This window comes from Heliangelus exortis, chromosome 5, assembly GCF_036169615.1.
Source record: "Heliangelus exortis chromosome 5, bHelExo1.hap1, whole genome shotgun sequence".
In the NCBI taxonomy this organism is placed as follows: domain Eukaryota; kingdom Metazoa; phylum Chordata; class Aves; order Apodiformes; family Trochilidae; genus Heliangelus; species Heliangelus exortis.
The window spans coordinates 20,411,230-20,432,732 of NC_092426.1; the positions used below are offsets into that span (position 1 = coordinate 20,411,230).

Below are 21,503 nucleotides of genomic sequence, written 5' to 3' on the forward strand. Positions count from 1 at the left end.
CACACCTTATTATGTGCCCATTTTTAGAAATATGCAGTACAAGAAAATCTCTTGCATTTGTGTGCTCTGTTTATGTGGTCCATGTACCCAGATTGTAAACACAGAACTCTGCAAACTGATCATTTACTAAAAATTTACCTTGAATGGCACCCTATTTTCTGGTCTGTGAAAGACAACATAAACAGTCACTTCAGACAAAGGAGGTTATCAGGAACATTTTGGGACAGACTGGAGATATTTCACCATGAGACATGTAGGGACTGAGAAGAAATCAGTGTGGGGTAGCTTGCTTTTGTAAGACAGTGCTTTACCAAATTGGTTAAGAGCTTTTAACTTTGTACCTTAACCCAACAAATGTTACTAATGCAGGGAAACTTTCTACAATAAGGAGTAAAAATCAGTCAAGATCTCAGACACCAGCCTCATGACACCCCCAGTTGTAATACTTCATTACCAGGTTGGCAAATGTGCCAAGATAATAGGAAAAAATTCTTTAAATTCTTTACAGAGAGGGTGATCAGGTATCGGAATGGGCTCCCCAGGGAGAGAGACTGCCGTGGCACTCAGTGCCATGGTCTGGTAGCCACAGTGGGAGTGGATTAAGGGTTGGACTTGATGATCTCAGAGGTCCTTTCCAATCTGGCTGATTCTGTGATCCTTGAATCCAGAATCCCATAAATGTACGTGCTTCAAAGCAAGAATGAAAACAGACAACACTTTAGAAAGGGCATATTAAGTCAATATCTTAGGTGCGTAGCTGCAAATAGCTAGCCCAGAGGGAACTGCTGGAACTGGGTCAGACCCTAAATTTTACCCCTCAAATACCTTGAACTTCTCTGCTGACCTTTTTGCCCTAAGGATCTAGACTTACTGTCTCCTCTTGGAGGCAAAATTACTGTGTTTTGGTTTCAAATACTCAGTAAAGCTTAAGTCATGCTAATAAGCAAATCAGTAACCTCTTTTATACAAAAGGCTAGTGGTAAAAGTATTGTCATGTGTAGTTCTGCCTTTTATCTGAGGTCACTGAAACCCTGCTCCAGAGAACAACTCTTACCCATTGAGGTATTGGTGGGGGACAAGGGTTTGTGAGTGGTGCAAGGTAGATCCCATGCTAAGTTGCATTTGTGTCCCCGAAAAAGAAAGAATTAGGATTCATTTGACTAAAGGACAAATGCAAATATGACTGATTCTGTAATCTGGTAGTTAGACACTCCCACAGGGTGGCGGATACCTGCTTCACAGACCACTTTTCACCTTTAAAGGTCTGTAATTTCCCTTTACTGTTTCAGAAATAAAACCCCAGCAACATCCAGAGCTTTGGGAAGAACATTTTATTGCTAAGCATATCTTTAAACAAAATGCAAATAAGAAAAGAAAAATAATCAAAAAGGAAGAAGAAAAAGAAAGTGGGGAAAAAAAGCAGTAACATCACAATAACTCAAATAAAAATTCTTAAGGTTGTCCATAAAGCAACAGGGATATGGTAGAAGCCCACATACAGAAATGCACATGTTCCCAAAAACTGTCCAATAGAAACTTACACAAAAAAGGAAAGAGTAAATCATTTTCCTTTAACTTAAAAAAGGAAAGCAAAAAGGAAAGGAAGAAATAAAGCAGGAAATCATTTCACAAGACTCCAAGACTCCAAGAACAGCAATCTTTTACAGACATCAAGATATAATCAACTTTATATAGTTTCGGCCAGTTAAGTCATCTAAAATCGTGCTTTCATACCTTTTTAAAACCTGTCTTTTTTTTTTCTTTTTAGTATAAAAAATAAAAAAGGAAAAAAACTCAACCTCGCACGCACACGCACCACACACACGCACACATACACGCACTGAAAATATTTGTTAACATGAAAGCATCTTCTCTAAATGTTTGAGAAGGCTGGGATATTTCAGTTTAAGTTTCCATGTGCGTGTGTGTATTTGATGACACTTCTTCAAAGTCAAATATTCATGCGACTTATAAACACCAGCAAGAGTAGATTTCTAAACCTAAACAGCTGATTAGTTTTCATCTGTATACAGAAAAAGTGTACATTTCTGATATTCCAGAATTCTTTATCCATCTTGGTATTGGTTGTTTTTCCTCTCTGTCTCTCTGTACCTCTCTCCCTCATTTGCTTTTTTGCACATTATAGGCATGGCCGTCAAACCACCTGGCTATTGTTCTGTACAGTAAGATAATCCCTTTCATAAGAACTGGGAAGATATAGAAAGCAAACAATCAAATTAAATAAGTCAAATAAAAACAGAAGACATTCCCAATTTAACCATGACTCTGTATATACACCATCGGGGTATCCATATAGAAATTATACTAGCAAAAAAAATAGTAGTAAAATATGTAAACAAAATTTCAGATTTTTTTTTTTTTTTTTTTGACACAGGTAACTGTGACAAATCTAAAACACATACTCTCTTCACATTTTAAGTTTTCCTTTTGTTGTCTATTTCATTTTACTTTATTCCTCAAGAACATCCTCATTCTGTGTTAAGACCATAATAGAACTTCTGTTCCAGTCGTCCCATCAAACATATCATGATAAATATATCTGTGTGTATATATATATATTATATTATTAAATTCCTTTTTCTTTATTTTTTTGTGTCACAGCAGCTTTATTTATTTTCTTTGATGTAAAATAGAAGAAAAAGAGAGAATAGAGCGAATGGAAAGACACATGATCTGAAATGTCAAGCTACAAAATTAAAATATTTCATATGAAAAACAGTTTTATGTCAAAAAAACACTATGTATTTTGCATTCTTTTACAAGTTTTCAGCTTTTTTGACATCTATGGGTCTTGTCACAAGTTGAACTCCAGTGCTGTCTTTCTGATCTCTTTATTAAACTGATTTTTTTTTTTTTTTGCATGCATTGTAGTCAGTCACAGAACCAGAACCCAGAGGATGGCTCCTTTATTTTTTTGCATGGTATAGTTAGCTCAGAATGGCTACTTTTTTTTTCAAGCATTATTTTCTGAATTTTCATATACCTTTAAACATAGTTTTTCTGTGCTAATGCATATCAAGTGATATTCTCACAGAAAGCCAATGACTGATCAGAACAGACCCAAACCTATCTATTCTTCAATTCAATTGCAAATACTGGAGCCAGATCCAAGGGAACCAGCTTTCCATGATAAATTCTTTCAGCACCACCCATCAGACACTTCTGTGTTGTTAGCAAACAACTTACTGCAAGACAACGGATTCTAGAGACAACACAACCAGATATGCAGAGTAAACACCATGGGTAGCTTTTGAGTTCATATATGGCAATAGTCTCTCTTTATTTATGTTTTTTTTTTTTTTTCCGAGATTTCTTCTCAACTCGTGTCCTGGTTCATACCCCACTGTGTTTCTCTCCACCCTTCCCTCCCACACCCAAAAGTAACAAAAAACCAAAAACACAAAACGAACAAAAATCAACCTAAAAAATCAAATCAAAAAGCCAACAATCTCCAGAATCATTTATTCCCCTCCTCCAATCTCGAAAAATTATATGTATGCTGGACACAGCCAGATCAGTTTGTTCAGTATTATTTGTTGTTTAATAATGTTTGCATTTTTTCTTTTTCCTTCCTTTTTTTTTTTTTTTTTTTTCTTTTTTTTTCTTTTTTTTTTTTTAAATAAGTAAACCGAAAAATTATTGATACAGTCAGGGATCACGAACATTGTTAAAGACTCACTTGGAGGTATGAAACAAGTAAGCCATGAAGTCTTCTACCTTTGCAGAAAGTTCAGCGGAGGAGGAGATTCGGAGACGTCCAAGTTCACTATCAGGGCAGAGCTGTGCGCGCCATCTCCAGAACGCTAAGTGTGCTTTATAATACATTAGGGCAGTTTGCTGACTCCAAGCGATGACTGAGACATTAACAGTCACTGCTGAATTTTTTTTTTCCCAATACTTTTTCCCACACACGATAGATCTCCCAATCTTGTTCGCTGCAATGTTTCTGATATTTCAGTTAAATCTCATTAAGTATTTATATATTTATATATAAATATTTTTTTTTTTTTTTTTTTTTTTTTTTTTTTTTTACACATAATACTCTTTGTCCTTGTTTTTCTGTTTCTTGTGGCCGCTCTTTGAGCTCTGCTGCTTCTCCTTCACGAGTGTGCCGTTGCTCTGGGCTGAGTTGCTGATGTAGTTCCGTGTCTCGTCCACCTGATAGGACCCCTCGTCCCTGTTCCTGTACTTGTACATGGCATACAGGAGGATGAGGATGCAGAGGGCGGCAGCAGCCACAATGCCGACGACCATCCCCGTTGTGCTGCTCGACTCGCGGACCACCTCTGAGGCCCCCGGAACCCGTCTGATTCCCGGCTCTGTGGGGTTTGCTGTGGGCACATTACGGAACATGGGGGAAGTGATTAGCGGGCTCTTCAGCTTTGTGCTGTCTAGCTCATAGGCAGTGGGCAACGGAAGCAAGACTATGTCAGGCTGGGGTTTGAGCTCACGGTTATTCATTTTGCCGGCTGGCAATTTGGGCACCATCCCAGTCGAGGACGAAGCTGTGGAGCGGATCAGCTCAGGGGACAAAGACGTGGTAGTAGTCCTACCAGTTTCGGAGACTTTGTTAGGTCTAAAGTCCTTGGATTCCCACTTGGGTGCGTGTGCTTTGTAGCCACCTTCGAAGATTGAAGTGGAAAGACTCTTATCTGTTACCAAGGAGAAGGTGGTGTAAAAATCTTCATCATCAGTAGGGGGTAGGTTAGAGTCAAAGGTTTCCCCTGAGCCATACCCAGATATCACCAAGCCATCATCATCACAACCATCGCTGCCTTGGTCCGACAAGCAAGGTAACCCCGCCTCAGAGGTCATGGACAGGGAATCTTTGGTGGTCTCAATAATGGTGAGGAGGGGGCGAAAGGTAGGGGGAAGTGTAATGAAAGGTGCACGAGTAGCAATAGGAGGGATATCTAAAGGGTCTTCTACAAGTAGAGGGATAACTAATTCACCTCCTGGGATGGAAAAGAGAAAAAAAAGATAATTAGTACATTTTAATGATGTATTTTCAATTAACTTACTTAACTCAAGGGCAGTAGAGGATTATTGGGCATTATGAAAAAGTGTCAGGGATCAGATTTCCCACTCTAACTACACTACCAGCATACTGTGCTGGGGGTGCCTTTCATTCTTCCCTCCCACCCGCCTTTGGCATTGGTAAACTGCATGTTTCTTTTCTATCCTCTTTCAGCCTATTCTAGGCACTTACAGTAAAACACTGAATTTTGGGATCCAAAGTTTCTTATTTTTGAAGATACTCTCAAGTGACTCTGTGGACATCACTTTTTGGTAATGATCTTTCTCAAGAAACTGGTTACAAGACTGTTTAAATGAATTTAGACTTACACAGAACAATGTTCTCCCAGGTGGATTTTACCACTCATGTTGTCAGTTTTTTCTCCTCTGAATCTTTTAATTTAAATATCAGTATTTCTTCTCTACCATTCAAGTCTGCTGTAGCAATACCTAAGGTCTTTTCCTTGGCCTTTCCCATTCATCCATTTCTTCTTGATTATTGCCTGTTTTTTAATTTGTGGGAAGGTTCATGAAAATAAGGGGTGGAATAAGAACCGAGTACTTACAGAGGTCCATGAAGGTACAGAGCTTTACTCAATGCTTGTTCATATCTTTTTAATCTTTCTCTACCATTCTGTTGGACACTAGGAATGTCCCTTTCCTTGCATTTTTGGGGCTACTAATGCCATGCCATCTTGATCTTCAGTTCTTCTTTATATTCTTTTTGATTCTATTTAATTAAAAATTAGTTTAGACTTTATTGTGATTGGTGGTATAACTGAACTAGGACTCTGATGACTCAAATTAGCTCTTGAGGCCAGCAGTGCGCTGCAGAAGTGGAGGATGTAGTGAGGTGGGTGTTGGTCTCTTCTCCCAGGTAACAAGCGGAAGGACAAGAGGAAATTTTCTCAGTTTCTTCCATGAGAGGTTTAGATTGCATTTTAACAAAAATTTATTCACTAAAAGGGTTGTCACAAAGGGTTGTCCTTTTGCAAAAGGCTGCCCAGGGAAGTGGTGGAGTCACCATTCCTGGAGGTATTTAAAAGATGTGTAGATGTGCTTAGGAACATGGCATAGAGGTGGACTTGGCAGTGCTAGGCTAATAGTTGGACTTGATGATCTTAAAGGTCTTTTCCAACCAAAACAACCTGTGATTTTATGATTCACACATACTGTTATTTCTTGATATGCAGATAGCTGTAATCAGTGCTACTTTTTCCTAGTGTGATGGCTACCTGCGTATAGAAGACTATAATATTTGTACTTCACACAGTATAAGCTGCCACTGAAACAAGAAGAATCTGTGTGTCATTTCTGAGATGTGGTTTCTGAGCAGCAATATTATGACTTTTGGGTAGTAGTGTTGTTTTGTCTAAATATTACAATATGATTGAACTTCTGTTTCTGAGCCTGCAGATTACTAACATTGTTTACTCTGATCTGGAGGCAAAATGAACTTTAAAAAAAATTAATTTAATTCAGATGGTATAGTTTTCTGCTGAAATTAGGTCATCTTCACATTTTTAGGATGAGCCATATTGCTGTTGAAAGTTTATGTATAAATTCTAACTTGGGTAATTTTTCTTTGGCTAGCCACTCAAGGTAGCTGCTTCAAATAGAAACAGAAGATTTCACCTAACACCATCAGTAGTCCTCTATATCTGTTGGAAGAGGGCAGCCCAGCAGGGAATAGTTCTAATGAATGGGAAATTTTCACTTATGCTCACTATTGCATAAGGAAAGATATGCAAAATGAAATTTCTCTTCTAAATAAATGATTCTGGCTCTTGCTTATGTATCAAAACCTGTTAAGGAACAGTTTGGTTATGTTAAAATGCTGAACAGCACCAGGGACAAAATTCTACTCTCTCCTATCTACACTATATATTACATGCACTTGTTTCCCATTGAATGCTGCCAGTAATTTCCATGGGAATTCTATAAAGAATATGGTCTAAAATCATAATCCCTTCTAAATATCATTTGCAGAGCAATATATTTGAAGAAATTACATACTGAAGATAGCAATATAGTGGAAAAGGTACTTAACAGTTTGATTAGATCTGGATAGCTGAACTAGCAATATGGCTTATTCTTATCCTTAATGAGAAACTAAGTGGGGACACAGTTTAATCTATTGAAAGAGTCAGATTTATCCCAGAGGTACTAGGGTAGAAATTAGGCCAAAAAAATTAATGTGGTACTTTAAATATTCTGTTAGCACACTTTAATGCAAAGTTAGTTTTAAGCTAAAATGGAAAGGGCCGATTGACATCTGTTGTTTTTTGAGCTTCCTCAGCATGCTCATGCTGCTTCTGTTACAGGACAGAGGAAGAAGAAAGAAGTATCACATGGGATCACATGTGTAAAACAATACCAATCTCTTCAAACCACATGTATTTAAAAAAACACCAAAAGCCAAAACCGAAGAAACAACAAAAAAGCCACCAGAAAAATGAGAAAGTGTCGCCTGCCAAATGTCTGCACAGCCATTTGTGCTTGTACATCTCAGCTGTATTCTGTGCAATGTAGAAACTGGAGCGTGTAATATGATTTATGTGTGTCCAGGAGCCCTATCCACGATTGCAGCAGGGCATCTATAATCTATGCAAAGAGGTGGTCCCAAGATAGACTTGCAGTATGCATCAGAGGGAAAGATCATCTCTGAGTCTGGTAAGAAATGAACAAAAATAATAGCATTTAAGTACACTTTACATCAATTGCATAATTCAGGAATTTTGGTTCCAGAAAGTATAGGTAGTGTTCCTTTAAATTATTTTTTTTAAAAAAATCAGTGTATTGCTGTTAAAAAATGGTATTCACCTGTGATTTTCATATACCATCTGTGACACACAATTAGAAAAATTTAGTTTTGAAGCTTTTAATTTCTTATCCAGAGCTTTGTGGTGCTTTTGTTCTTAAAATATATTACACTGGTACACAATATCAATATACAGCTGATCTGACACCCACTGGGGCAATATTTTGAGCAGCTTTATTCCAAAGAAATTATTTTATTCCTATTAATGATTATTTTATTGAAGGAATCCGTAATACTGCATATTTAATATGAAGACCTTTTTTTTCTCCCCCAGCAACCCTTGTCTTAAAACTAATTCTACCATTTTGTCACTGTCAAGGACTTAATCCAATGGTCAAGACTGCTACAGCTATAAGATAATCATGGTCTTCCTGAAATGTTAAGAAACATTGATAGAGTTGCTCTAAGTGATGTTTCATGTAAGTGATAGGGAGAAGGTTGGAGCTATTTGATTCCAGAAGATCTGCTGGATCAAACAACAGGACAGAATGAGGGATGAGTTTTACAAAGTTTTAATCTCACAATATATGTGAGAAGAGAAATAAATTTCTTAGCAGGAAGGCTTGATTAACACAATTATTTAACCTCATCTCTAGCTTTATTCCAAAATTACCAATGATCCATACTATGCCTCCCTGTATACTAAAGAAATAAAGAGACTGCTGTAGGCCAGTCATGAGGAATCACTTCTTCATCAAGGAGTTAATTTGTTACATTTAGTTAAGACAAAATACTTTTGGGGAGTATCGGGGAGATGGCTGAAAAGGTGATTAGCATTTTTGATTGTTCTGTCTGCAATGTGAGACTGAAAAAAAAAAAAAGCTGTGTGGGAGAAAGTAACTCAGAAAAAGCACTCTAAGTATCAAAGCTGGCTTGTTTTTTATCAGTACGATAGGCATCTATGTGAAACACAGCAAGCTAGAAGTTGTAGGTCTAATAGAATGCAAGCACGTGTGCTGCTTGGGGTATGTGATTTATAGAGGAGTCAAAACACCCTTTTAAACGTCATGCTAAATATACCACTCAGTCTAAAAGAAATGTGCTATTTAGGATAATTCTGAAAAGCTCCAAGGAAATGGTGAGAAACATGATCACCAACACCTATGGAGGCAAGAAAATACAAACTTTCGTATCATATGTGCAAACAACTCTTGTTACTGGTTCTACATTTCTACTTGGAAGAGACACAAGGGGGAGTCTGATGACAGGCAGATAAGTGCCTGTGTAGGGAGAAGCAGCTTTTACAAAATGACTGCTAAGGTAGCCAGAAGCAGAGCAGAACCAGCGGTCCTTTGATGGAAAAGTGATGCCTTTTGCCCATGACCCCAAGTTAGTTTAATGGTAAACTCTGAAAGAATTAAAAGACAAAAGTGCCACTCAGTTGTCAAGAACAATTTAAGCAGGAGTTGGATCCTGAAAGGCTTGCTCTGGTAGGCAAATGCTATAAAGATTTGGATCTCTAGAAAAAACTAAAGAGAAGCCCATGAAAAACCTTACATGACACTGTGGAAAAGAAATATATTTGGTACAGTTCTTCTGTTTTTATTTTCCTAGCTGAAGCTTTTTCTCATAGTGCTTACCATTTTTTTCAATTGTAAAAATAATGCTGTGCAGCCTTGAATAAAACTTACCGTTTAAATTTCCAAATTTAATTTATAAAGTTAAGTTCTGTGCTTAAAACAAAATGGCAAAGCTGTCACACAGTTTGGACCATGGCTTCAGAACAAATATTCATATGAGTCTTAGATTATGTTTGCAGATAACATGGACTATTTCCTGGTAGTTAATGGTTTCTTTCCTTCTTTTTACTCTTGGCTGTTAAGCAGCAGTTAAGAGTGTTCACTGGTATGCTGTGACTTCAGGATTGCTTTAGCAGTCCGAAGATTTCACAAGGATTTTCAGATTTATCTTCACCTGCTCTGTGTGTTCTCTCCTAGGCAAGGAGTGTATGTTTCCCAAACAGAAATACAGTTTTTAAAAAGCTTCTGTTGACAAACAATACCAAATAATACATTAAACAAAAGGGAAACAGATAAAATGGTTTCCTCTGCAGTGATAGAGATGAAAAATTAATGTGTCCATCCACAGTATAGGTGCATAATAATCACTGAACAGCAAACTGGAAGCAGCACTGAGAGAACTGGGGTCTGTGAGGTGGGAAACCTTATACTGAACAGCCCAGTGCTCTGCTTGGCCTTCACATTCCACAAAGCAAACACTGCATTTATTCCTTAAAAGTTGGTCTTTAAATCTAGCACATAGTCTATTTCTCTGAGTTTTGCTTTTCGTTATACTACCACGATCATTTGGATGTAAAAGGTTTACTTTAGCCTTGGAGCTGCCCTGCTTTTTGCTTTATGAGCATATTTATAGATATATAATTCATACCTCTGGGCTGATCTCCAGTAAGAGTTCTCTGCCACTGGAAAAGACAGAGTGTTAAAAATTTAATAGAAGCCTTAAGAACTGTGAGGATGTTGTGGGTGAGCCATGAATGCAGAGAGCACCAAAAAAAAAAAAAAAAAGAAAGAGGAAAAAAAAAAGAGGAAAAAAAAAACAAACCACAACTGAAAAACTGTAGCAGCTGCCAGCTTTAATCTTTAGAGCCACAGCTATTTCATTGGAGTCTCAGGCATCAAGCTGATCAGGACAAAAGGCACACAAAAATGAAGCCTGAAAGATTCATCTTCTCCCAGTGATGATAAAGCAGATAATGGACAAAACCTCATTGTCTCTTTTCTAGCTGTGGCTGAAGAGCTTTTAGAGGCCATCCAAAAGCACTGCACAACTCATCCATTTCTGCAGGTGCATGAAACTCTGCATCCAAAACTTGTATTTTGCATTTTAATCTTACGTTGTTCCTCTGAAGTTTGACTTCACTTTCAGTATGAAATACTTGTCACAGAAAAGAATTCCTTACCTTTTTTCGTCTCTGTATCAACACAATAATTCCTTATTAAATGACTGAGTTAATAAATTTACATCTAATGGTGTTTCAGTTAATTCTGCTTTGAGTCCTCCAGGGAAATTTTTTAGAATATAGTTCCTAATTCACAGGGAAGAGGATGCTAATACAAAACCTTGTAGATGAACAGTCTTAATATTTTTACTCATTGCCGTCTGATTTAATTGCAATTGATAGTCAGTAGTAGAGAGAAAAACATAATTTTCACAATGGAATACTGCAACTTTTCATCTCAAATATCTCTTTTTTCCTTTTGGAGAAAATATAGTCTCAAAGTGATTAGATAGAACTGTACTTCTTCTGGTGGAATTGGTTAAACAGCCTTCTTAAGCAAGCCCCTCAAATTATATTAAAATACAGAATTATTGCAGTGCTTCCTAATACATGGCTCATGAGCAACAGGAAGGTATAGAATTTCTGGGATGGGTATAGAGTTAATGTGGGGCTATGTTATATATATTGCTGCAAATTTTTGGTCATTTTTGGGCACGCAGTTTCAGTGACACAGTTATTTAGACCTTCCAGAGAGTACCTGACATGTCTCCAGTCAAAAAAAACCCCCAAACCTTTCAGTGCCCAGACAACTGAAACATACTCTCTTCCATCTCCTATCCATATCTGGAGGTGTTGATCTCTTCTATCTGGTACCCTGTGAGAGAATCCATGGGAATGGTTCAAAGCTGCACCAGGGGAGGTTCAGTGTGGACATTAGGAAGCACTTTAACGAGGGGATGGTCAATGCCCCAAGGCTGTCAGTGTCAAAGAGGCATTTGCACCATGCCCTTACAAGCATTCCATAGCTTTTGGTCATCCCTAGAGTGATCAGGCAGTTCAACTAGATGATCTCTGTAGGACCTTTCCAACTGAAAAAACAAAAAGTCTATTTCAAACAGTTTTAACTGGTGTTTTACCTGATGATTAACTGGTGACAGCTTCCTACTCAGCATAATTATTTCTTCCATTTTCAGCATCAGATTTTTAAACGATGTAACAGTTGAAAGCAAGATATCTACTAGGCATTATTATTCAGGAAGGCTAAAAACACATGTGCTTATAAGGAAATACAGCATTTTATTATATTTACTGAGAGCTTAAGTATATTTACTTTTTTTTTTTTTTTTTTTTTTTTTTTAATAAATTTATCCAAACCTCTTTTGAAGCAAGGAAATTTTAGAAGTTCGGGATCTGGCTTTTAGTAGGAAAGTGTCTGCCAAATGTACCATTTCTGGAGGATATTAGGAAGTCTGATACTAGTTAGTCATAATATGATGGGTGCATTTACCTGGTAAGAGTACACTTGAGAGTATCATTTAGACCGAACATGAGGCAGATAATGAGAAACGTAGAAAATTTATGGAAATAAAACCCTTTATGAGAATACATTAGGAATGATGTAGAGCTGCAGTAAGAAGATCCTGAGAATTACCAAAATGCTAAAGAAGTCTCACCGTTTTTTTTACCTGACATGAAGACTACACCACCAGGCTACATACAATTTAAGTAGCATGAAAGAAAGTGGCATTACTGGTGATTCATTTTGGGAAAGGGGAAAGACACCTATAGAGAGGGACCAGTAAAGAACAGAACCAAACTGCCACAGGATCCTTCACCCCCTCTTAGGCACAAAACAATCTGGTAATCGACAATATACAAAGAGCATATAACATAAAGGCAAATACAAACTGAAGCAAAAGAAACAAATGAACTTATACATTTTTCATAAAACAAAACCATATACTAGAACATAAAAATGCAACAGCATCAAGGGCAGAAAAAGAAAAAAGCATAACAAGTCATTCACTTTATCAGCAAAAGAAAGATTAAAACCTACGAGAACTGAAAAAAAATGAAAATCAAAAAAACAATTTTCTCAAAATAAAAAAGTAATAAAAATACATAAAAATATTTAGAAAAGCATACCACATTGATTTCATAACAGTCAACTTACATCAACAAATTGCCCGCATGTTTTTTGGCATGAAAGGAAAAATTTACAAAAGAAAGTTGTGTAAGAATGCTCTTGGACAAGTAGCATTGCCACATTCTTGTAACTTGCTTTTTTTCGTTGTTTCTTAAAAACTTTTTAGCAAAATGTTTATTATTTCTTTTTTTAATATAATTGTTTTACAACAAAGGGCGATACAGGGAGGCAACAACACATACATCCACACCACATAACATGAAAAGAAAAAAATCTTGCACCTTAACAAATTCGAACTTGTTTTTTTTCTGCTGTTTTTTGGTTGTATTTTTTATCTTACGTAAAGTTGTTAGCATATTACAGTTGAAAAATCCTGTACATTTTATAGAATTTGCTTTTGCTTGTTTGCTTATCTACATACACGATGTTTTCTGAACAGCAAAGTTTGTTGCTTTTTTGCCTTTTTGGTCAATTTGATATATATTTTTTTAAACATTTTCTTTTTTTCTATAATTTTTGTGTGTGTGTTTTAAGGAATGGATGACTGCACATAAAATTTTCACAATGCTAAAGAAAGGGGTGGTGAAGGGGAGGTCATGGGGAGAAAAAATGCCTAGGGTGGATGGAGTGGGAGTGTAAAAATCTATGAGTGTACTAGACAGGAGATGAAGATGATGGGAGTGAATGTGTAAGTCAGTTGCCATGTCCATGTAAGGGCGGTACGGAGTGATCTAGCAGCATTAGAGCTTCTGGCTGTAAGGAAGGGATGGGCAATATACAAAAACAAATGAGCATATTCATGCCCATCAACGAAAAGAAAGAACAGAACTCTAACATTGACAATCTCACAAACCCTAAGCTGCAACTTCTTCAACATGCAAGTTACAAAAAATTAATTATTATAGTCTTAATATTTACATTTCCATTAAAGGTTCTCAAATTATAGAAACATTTAAAACTTTTCCCTACTAAAAATAGCAGTAAAATATATAAACTAATAATAATAATAATAATAATAATAACAACAACAACCAGAGAGTAAAACAAAAAACAAGGAAGCTAGTTTTATGCATTGGAAGTAGAACAACTTCATCTGTAGATACCCACAGCTTCCATTTTCTCAGAATCATCTTTTATAAAGTCTATCAAATTGACATCAATGTTCTCAATAATTTGAGACAATCTCTCCTTGAGCACATGAAATCACTGTTTCAAATGTAATGACCATATTGGCACACCCGTCCCCTCCTCTCAAATTAGATTGCTTTTATATTCAGATTCTCTGTAGTATCTCAAAAATACAGCTGTGGGATTCTGCCAGTGAAGTAGTTTCTTATTCAAAGAGGGAAACAGAGGGGGAAATTGCAGAAAACAATTCATAACTCTTTTGTTTTGTTTGTTTGCTTTTCATTATTAGATTGGAACAAACCAAATCTAAGATAGAAATTCAACCATTGAAAAGAAATACATCAAAATATAACTATGTGGAGATATACTAAAAAAAAAAGCAAAAATGAAAAAGAGCACTTTTTTCCCAGGAAGAAGGGAGATAAGAGCAATTGTGGGGGGTTAAAATTTTATTTTAAAGAAAAAAGTATTCAAACACACTTTCAAAGATGAACAAACCAGATGCACACATTGAAAGGAACAGACAAAGCAGTCCAGGGACACTTTCATTTTTTGGATATTTTTTTTTTAAGAATTGGATTTTTTTCCCTTCCATCCCGCTCCCATTTACATTTTTTTTCTGACGTTGGCCAAAATCCCCACCACCCTCCAGTGTTGCTTTTTTTTTTAATAGATCTTTTTTTATATATCACTTTTTTAAAAAAAAAAAAAACATGGAAAAAAAAAAAGAAAAAGGACGTGCAGTCTGGATGTACGTCATAAATAGACATAGAAAAAGATAGAAGAAATTGGCTGAGATCGACAAATGGGTTATATAATAGCTTAATTTTACTGTAGGATGTTAATAATAATGCATGCTTAAAGTAAGTTGCATTTAGGGAAAGTAGAAAAACAGAACAGCAAGCAAGGATTTAGGGAGGAGGGCAGGCAGAGGAGAGGGTGGGGTGGGCAGGGGTGTACCATCCATGCCTCTCCAGAAAGGACAAAGCACATTCCAGTGGGTTCCCTGTATTTCTGGGGGACATCAGAAGGGGAAAGGGATAAGAAGAAATCATCAGCTATGCTATGATGCACATTTCACCCTGACTATGACCTCATATTTCAGTCAAACACTCAAAATTCCCTACTCCAGCACTTAATCTGGCCTTAGCTCTCCTGGTCATTCCCAAAATGAGTGGCATTTATCTTTCTGCTTAGTCAGGCTGAGCTTATTCCTGCAAGTGCTGATCAGCTTGAGAAAAAAGGTGAAAAAGTAGTTCTTACAAACATGGTCTGCTTTGCTGGAAAAAGCTGTGGCCATGGTGAATATCTATTTGAAGTGATGAACTCAGATGTTGTGTCCCTGATTACTGCTGCCCATCAGTCAGCAGTATTTGGTACTGAGGCCATATGATTTTTCACAGGCAAACTTGCCACTGTTAGCATTAAGACTGAGATTAGTTTCTATGCTACAAAAGGATTTGCAGTTAAAGAAGATATTAGAATCAGTTCTATCTGCTGAGTCTTTACTAAAACTGGATCCCAAATACTATTTGTCCTAGAGGGGTCCTTGGCTTCCTCTGAATTCCCTAGGCAACACACTGTATAAAGACCATCATCTTGACATTAGAGTCCTTCTAAGGAACTCATGACCCCGGCAAAAAAAAAAATAAATTGTTCTGGCTGTTATTTTAGGAGAGGGCAAATGTTACATATAAAATATTGGAGCCTGTTCATGATGAATCTCTCCAGGAGATGGGAAAAGCAGGCTAAAAGCACTGCATGTGCCTCAGTATTCCATCAGGAATGCCACCAGGTTAATTTCCATTAGGAATGCCATGAAATATGACCCCTAATAAAGGTCAAATCAGTGGAAGCGGGTGGTTATCTTGAGCTCAAATTTCTGGAAATAAATGGGGCTATTTGCCCTGTAGATGTGGCCAGGGGTAGTTTTGTATAAACTTGATAAAAAACAGGAGGGATTTTTTTCATACTTACTAACATGAGGAACAGTAGTACCTCTAAAAAACACTGAAAGATCAGTATAAGTTCTGAGGAATGTTAAATAAGTGTAAACCCAACAAACATTAAATAGTACAGATAGGTTTTAAATGCATTACTGAAAAGCACCCAGTTCTGAGAGAGGAACCTCTAACACTTCAGAAGTGATAAAGCTTTGCTCAGTGCACTACCAGCACAGTGCATCTCTATCTGGAATGTACCATGCCTTTGCTAGAAGACTGCACTGGACCTATCTCCTACATCCCTTTGGAAAAAGTGTTAGGAAGGGAAGAGGTCCAACCAAAGAAGAGGAAACCTGGTTAGGGTGATGTCAGGGACAGAACATGCAGGTTATAGGAAACAAAATTTTGGTCTACATAGGAAATTTTAGGGGTTCATTTGTGGATCAGAAAAGATTGAATAGAAAAGAAAACAATTACAGAAGTGAAGCCTCTGCAGACCTCAATGGAGATTTTTATTTGGTAAGGTTTCAAGACTAGTGTCCCTGGACACCACTCCCTACCAGGATTATGAGTTTCTGGTTTAATTGTACTTAGGGAGTTTCACAAAGAGGCATTTAAGCTTTGAATTTTAATCAGTATTTGTCATGACTTGCAGCTTTTTTTTCAGAGTAGTGAAGTATCCCACTTCAGCACATTAGAACTGAATGCCTTCTCTTTGATGCTAAGCAGACTGTAAGGCATGGCTCTGGTTGCCAGCTATGTGGTCTGTGTCAGGCCACTCCAGCAAATACTTATGCACTATTTGATGATAAATGCCTAACTTGTTGCATGAGGGTCTGGAAAAGCATTTTACTGCTTGAAAGATCAAAAGAGCTAAAGAACCACAACTGGAGCCAGAGACACTTAAAGAGATGACAAGATTTTGTAAAGAAATCTTGATGGTAGATTTACAAGAGGATTTGAAGGGTGCTAAGCATGTTTTCCTTGGTCAGTACAGAGGCGCTTGAACAGAAGCAGAGTTCTTTGGAAAATCTGGGTCCAGCAACTTCTGCTGAAGCTACGGAAATCTTCTCCAGTCTTTTACAAAATCTAACTGTTAATAGTCAAAACTAAATGTTGTAATATGAAAATTGGATTCTAAATGTTTCCACATGAAGCTACACAGACAATATATTATTACTTTGCTTTTATGAGGAATAATTTGCTAAAAGTTAAGATTAAGCAGTATAATTGCAGCCTTTTTGTTTTCAAAAACTGAGAGTAGATTGAAGGACTGGGAATAGAAGCCTCTGTAATATCAAGGCTTACAAGCTTCTTGTTTGAAGGACTGAACCAAGATAATCATCTTTTTCAAATGAAAAAAATCAACTTTTTAAAAAGGAGCTATTTTTACAAAAGCCCCTTGTGCACCTTGAATTATAAAGCTCTATTTTCCATTTTTTGTTTTCCAGTTGCACTTTAAAATTATGCTGTCAAGGAAATGTGTATTTCTCTGTGTGTTAAAGAACAAGATGATGGATGGTAACTTGGGATCTAGGGCTGCATTCCTGTCCCAGGGCTCATGCCAGCCTTTGGAACTTCCATGTCTTCTGCCAATCTAGTGCTCAGGCTCCATCAGTCTGACAGTTTCTCTCTTCTCTATCATGTTGAACCCCATGTTATTTGAGTTCTCTCTGATGCAACACAATCCTATCTAATTCTATCTAATTATTAACCAGCTGTACCAGTTACTCCTGACCTAGCAGTCCAGCTTGATTTTTGATACACTTCAATTGCCCAAGGTTCCCAACTGGCCTAATCGTGCATCTCTCAAGACTTTCAGTGCTAAAAGGGAGCATGCATGTCACCAGTGCATGATCAGGGCTCCCCAGCTGCTGTTGACTTTGTAAGTTTACTTCATATATCAGGCAGCAACATTTTAGAATCATTTAAAGCCATACGTGTTAGGCTAGGATGCTAGTGATATATGCTTCTAAGCAGTTGATACTATCAAAATAACAGTGAAAATAAACAGAGACCTTCCAGTGAAGTGGAAAGTGTTAATTTTTCTGTAAAATGTCTACCTACAAAATAGAGAAAAAGATATTCTGTTAGCTTTGCATCTACTTTTAGTTTCAAAACGTGTCAACAGAATTTTTTCCTCTAGCTAGAATATTTAGGTAGCAGAAATACACGTTAAATAGATAAGGGGAAGAAAGCCCTGCACAAATCTTTACTGTAAAATAAATACACACACCAACACAGATTAAGAGACTGGTTCTCTCCCTCTCTCTAAAACTGGTTAAGTAAACTCTATAGCTATTTAAATGTTAGTGAATTTATGTCTTCCTAATACAAACACTAGAAATGCTAGATCCATCAAGAAGCCTTCCTAATTAAAGGTCCAGCAGTCATTATCTGGCATATGGGGAAAATGGAAGAAAAAGAGCAGAAGAGGGGAGAGATTATAGGATGAAACTGAAAGGCAGGTGGGGGATTCTGGCATGAAGCTGGGAAATCTGGTATTTCTAGATGGTCCTTCCTGCTCCTCAAAAAACCCTCCTCATTCTTGCATGCTTAAACCTTTCTCAGAGCAGTATTTTTCAGACATCCAGACAAATGAGTGCTTAGGAGACCACAAATAATAAATAGATTATAGATTAATAGGAGTAAAATACTAATTTTCAAGGCACCCCTCATCCCTACCCCTAACTCAGAATTAAAACTCTGTTTCTGTGATTCCCTTTGGTTATCCACCCTAATTTAAACTGTAAGAGTATCTGGTTAGTTGTTCCACTTGAAAACACAGAGACACAAGAATAGCCTAAGATAAATTAGCTATATCACTTCCCTTGCACCAGCTGTTTGTACTGGCAAAAACTCTCTCATTCTAAGCCTATGGGTACATCTTAGGTTCAAAAATAAAAAAGCCAAGCTATACTAAGAATGACCATGTGAACAGCACTAACAAAGTCCCACATGCCCTCCAGTTTGTTTTTGTGTTTAAGGGTTAATTAATGGTGCTGCTTTATAGCAATGAGCTAGAAGACTATCAAATATGAAAGTATATTTACAGCTATCACAGTAAGGTATCAAAGCAATCTATCATTGGGCTAAACCGACACGATTCTCTGAAGCCAAGAATTTTTGAGGTGTTTGCCATAATCTTATCTTTTCATATTCCTACAAACCAAGGAGTATTTTGATGCTTCCCGTGCTAAACAGCCCATCCAATATCACTAACCTGAAAGGATTCTTCCCATACATCTCTACTCAAATGTCTCCATCTCCTGGGAGATGGATCGGATGTGTTTTTTTGAAAGACTAAAGATTGACATTTTTAGTCAGCTCAGCTAAAGCTTTTTTTAATGTAAAGCTAAACTTATTTAATCCTAAAAAGCAGTCACATGGGAAGAAGTCTTTCTGAATCCTGGGATATTTTGCAACCACAAATGTGATCCTCATACTGATAAACTCAGCAGTAGAACTGCATCCAGTGATTTGAGTGGGTTATTGTCATTGGTCTAAACCCATGCAGCAAATATTTCCTGTGTATTTATGCTATACTAAAGTCTACGTAAGTTTTTGCTTATTTACAAATATAGAGTAGCAACCATATCTTAGTGTCTCCTCCTTTCTCCAGTGTACATAGCTATGAGGCAGCCAGGTACAAATACATGTCATCAGTTTGTCCAAATGCTAGTGAATACTTCAAGACAATCAAATTCCTTCTTGGTAGTTGTATCCCAAAGAGTTTTATACTGTCATAGAATGTACCCAGGAAACATATCAAAGGCAGCTCTCAAATATGATCATGAGACACTACTGAGTATGAAACTTATGTCTTAGAAAACTTACTGGGGATAATTACACAGGGAAAGTGAAGATTTTAGGAAGTGCTGAGACTCAGGATAGATTTGAATGTCCAAATCCTAAATTACACCTGAAACACGTTCATAGAAGGAGGGTATGCCGTACTGAGATACCTGATGGAAATAGTACCTACTTGGCTAGTACACAAAATACTTTCTTAAGTGTAGGTGAATCATAACCACATGAAGATCTGAATACTTCATGAATGCTGCTTTGTACCTAACCTTATGGTTGACTCCACACTATCCTCTGTGGGAGTCACACACTCAAGTTAACTGATGCATAAAAATTATTCCTATGATCTCCATTCATATGTAATTACTCATATTTTTCTATTGAATTCTTGAAGAATTCAATTCCAGTGCAGACAAGACCCCTTTTAGGTGCAGTAATTTAATCCCTTGGGTGCTAGGCTTCACTTGCCATTTCTGTTGAAAGATCTTACAAAGTAATTTAATAAATTTCTCAGCTAGCATAAGCAAATTACATTCTCAACGTCTGTAGCTAGTCCAGCTGCAAGTGACTCAGTGAATGGAGATTCCTTCTTTGATTTGTTAGAGGAGAATCGAAAGCATAGTAGATTCACTATCAAAAGGTTTCTCTCGCAAAAAACTTCTCTTCTGATATCAAAGTAGTGATGCTAACCACCTTGATAACCACTATTCTTTTAGTATTTCCTACTCTTCTTTACAGACATAAATCATTGCTGGGAAGAACCTGAGTTTGCAGCTTGTACCCAGAGATAGCTGCTGCACTTTGTATCTTGGAGCTTTAAATAAAATAAAGAAAAGAAAAAACAGACAAAGAAAAATGTCCACTTCTTGGATGTCTGAATAATCCAGGATCAACCCAGGCCTTACTTATATCTCTGGATGACATTCAAGATCTAAATTATTTCACTTTATAAGTCTATTGGGTGAAGAAGCTGAAGCTTACTCTAGAGGATACATGAGAATCCCTACTACTACAGACCTTTAACAAGGCCCTTTAACAGTGTATATACACACTGAACTAAGAAAATGTACATACACACTGAACTAGGGAAATTTGTTTGGAAAACTGTAGAAAAAAACAGGTGTTAAGGAATAATGGTAAATTGGGCTATATCAACATGATATATTACAGATTAATTACAGATTAAAAATTACAGATTAAAAAAATATACTATTTTCTTGGAAGTTATATCGAACCAATTATTGCAATTACTGAAAAAAATAAATAAAGCATGTCCATTCAGCACTGCTACTGTCAGTCCCTGGTATAGTGTAGGGTGAAAGGAATTTACAGTGAAGTTGTGAAGAATTCTACTCCAGTAGGCTTTGAGCAAGATTCATTTACCTGTGCCTTCACATCTAAACTTATTTCTGTCTTTAATCAGCACTGCTGAAAAGGGCATGATAACTATCTGCATGTTCTCTTCTATTGAGTTTGAGCAATTTTACATCCACTTCTGGGGTAATTGTGGTGTACGAGTTAGGAACTGAAGTGACCTATTCAAACTCAAGTAGAAAAATTGCGATAAATCAGGGACCCATAAGCACATCTTCCAAATGATGGCTTATCCAGCAGTACAGCCCTGCTCATAATGTTGCTCTTCTCTGGGTTTTGGATGTCACAGTATGTTCTTTCTGCTGTGGATTAACTTGAAATAACATTATTTCCATATCAAAACTGGTATAAATAATAATAATTAAAAAAAAATAGTTTCCACAGGAACTTAAATTTTGTCAGTGTAAAATGCTACTGGGGAATTAACTAGCCTGGACAAACCCCTGAGGAATATGGAGAAAAATACCTTAGTGCCCACTGCTGCAATTAAAATTAATTAGACAAGAG

General features: G+C 36.9%; 1 protein-coding gene across 17 annotated transcripts in view; it reads right to left on the minus strand.

Annotated features, from left to right (window-relative positions):
- Positions 1-1,316: 1,316 nt before the first annotated feature.
- NRXN3 (neurexin 3) overlaps positions 1,317-21,503 on the minus strand; it is a 942,831-nt gene continuing 922,644 nt past the window's right edge. For 6 of the 17 annotated variants that reach the window (XM_071745869.1, XM_071745868.1, XM_071745870.1 and 3 more), the window contains one exon: positions 1,317-4,352. In XM_071745869.1, the coding sequence (XP_071601970.1) occupies positions 4,051-4,352 (302 nt within the window). In that variant the 3' untranslated portion in view covers positions 1,317-4,050. Of the gene's footprint in view, positions 4,977-12,771; positions 13,498-21,503 lie in introns of those variants that run through there. The other 11 variants (XM_071745857.1, XM_071745856.1, XM_071745867.1 and 8 more) reach the window with 4 other exon arrangements.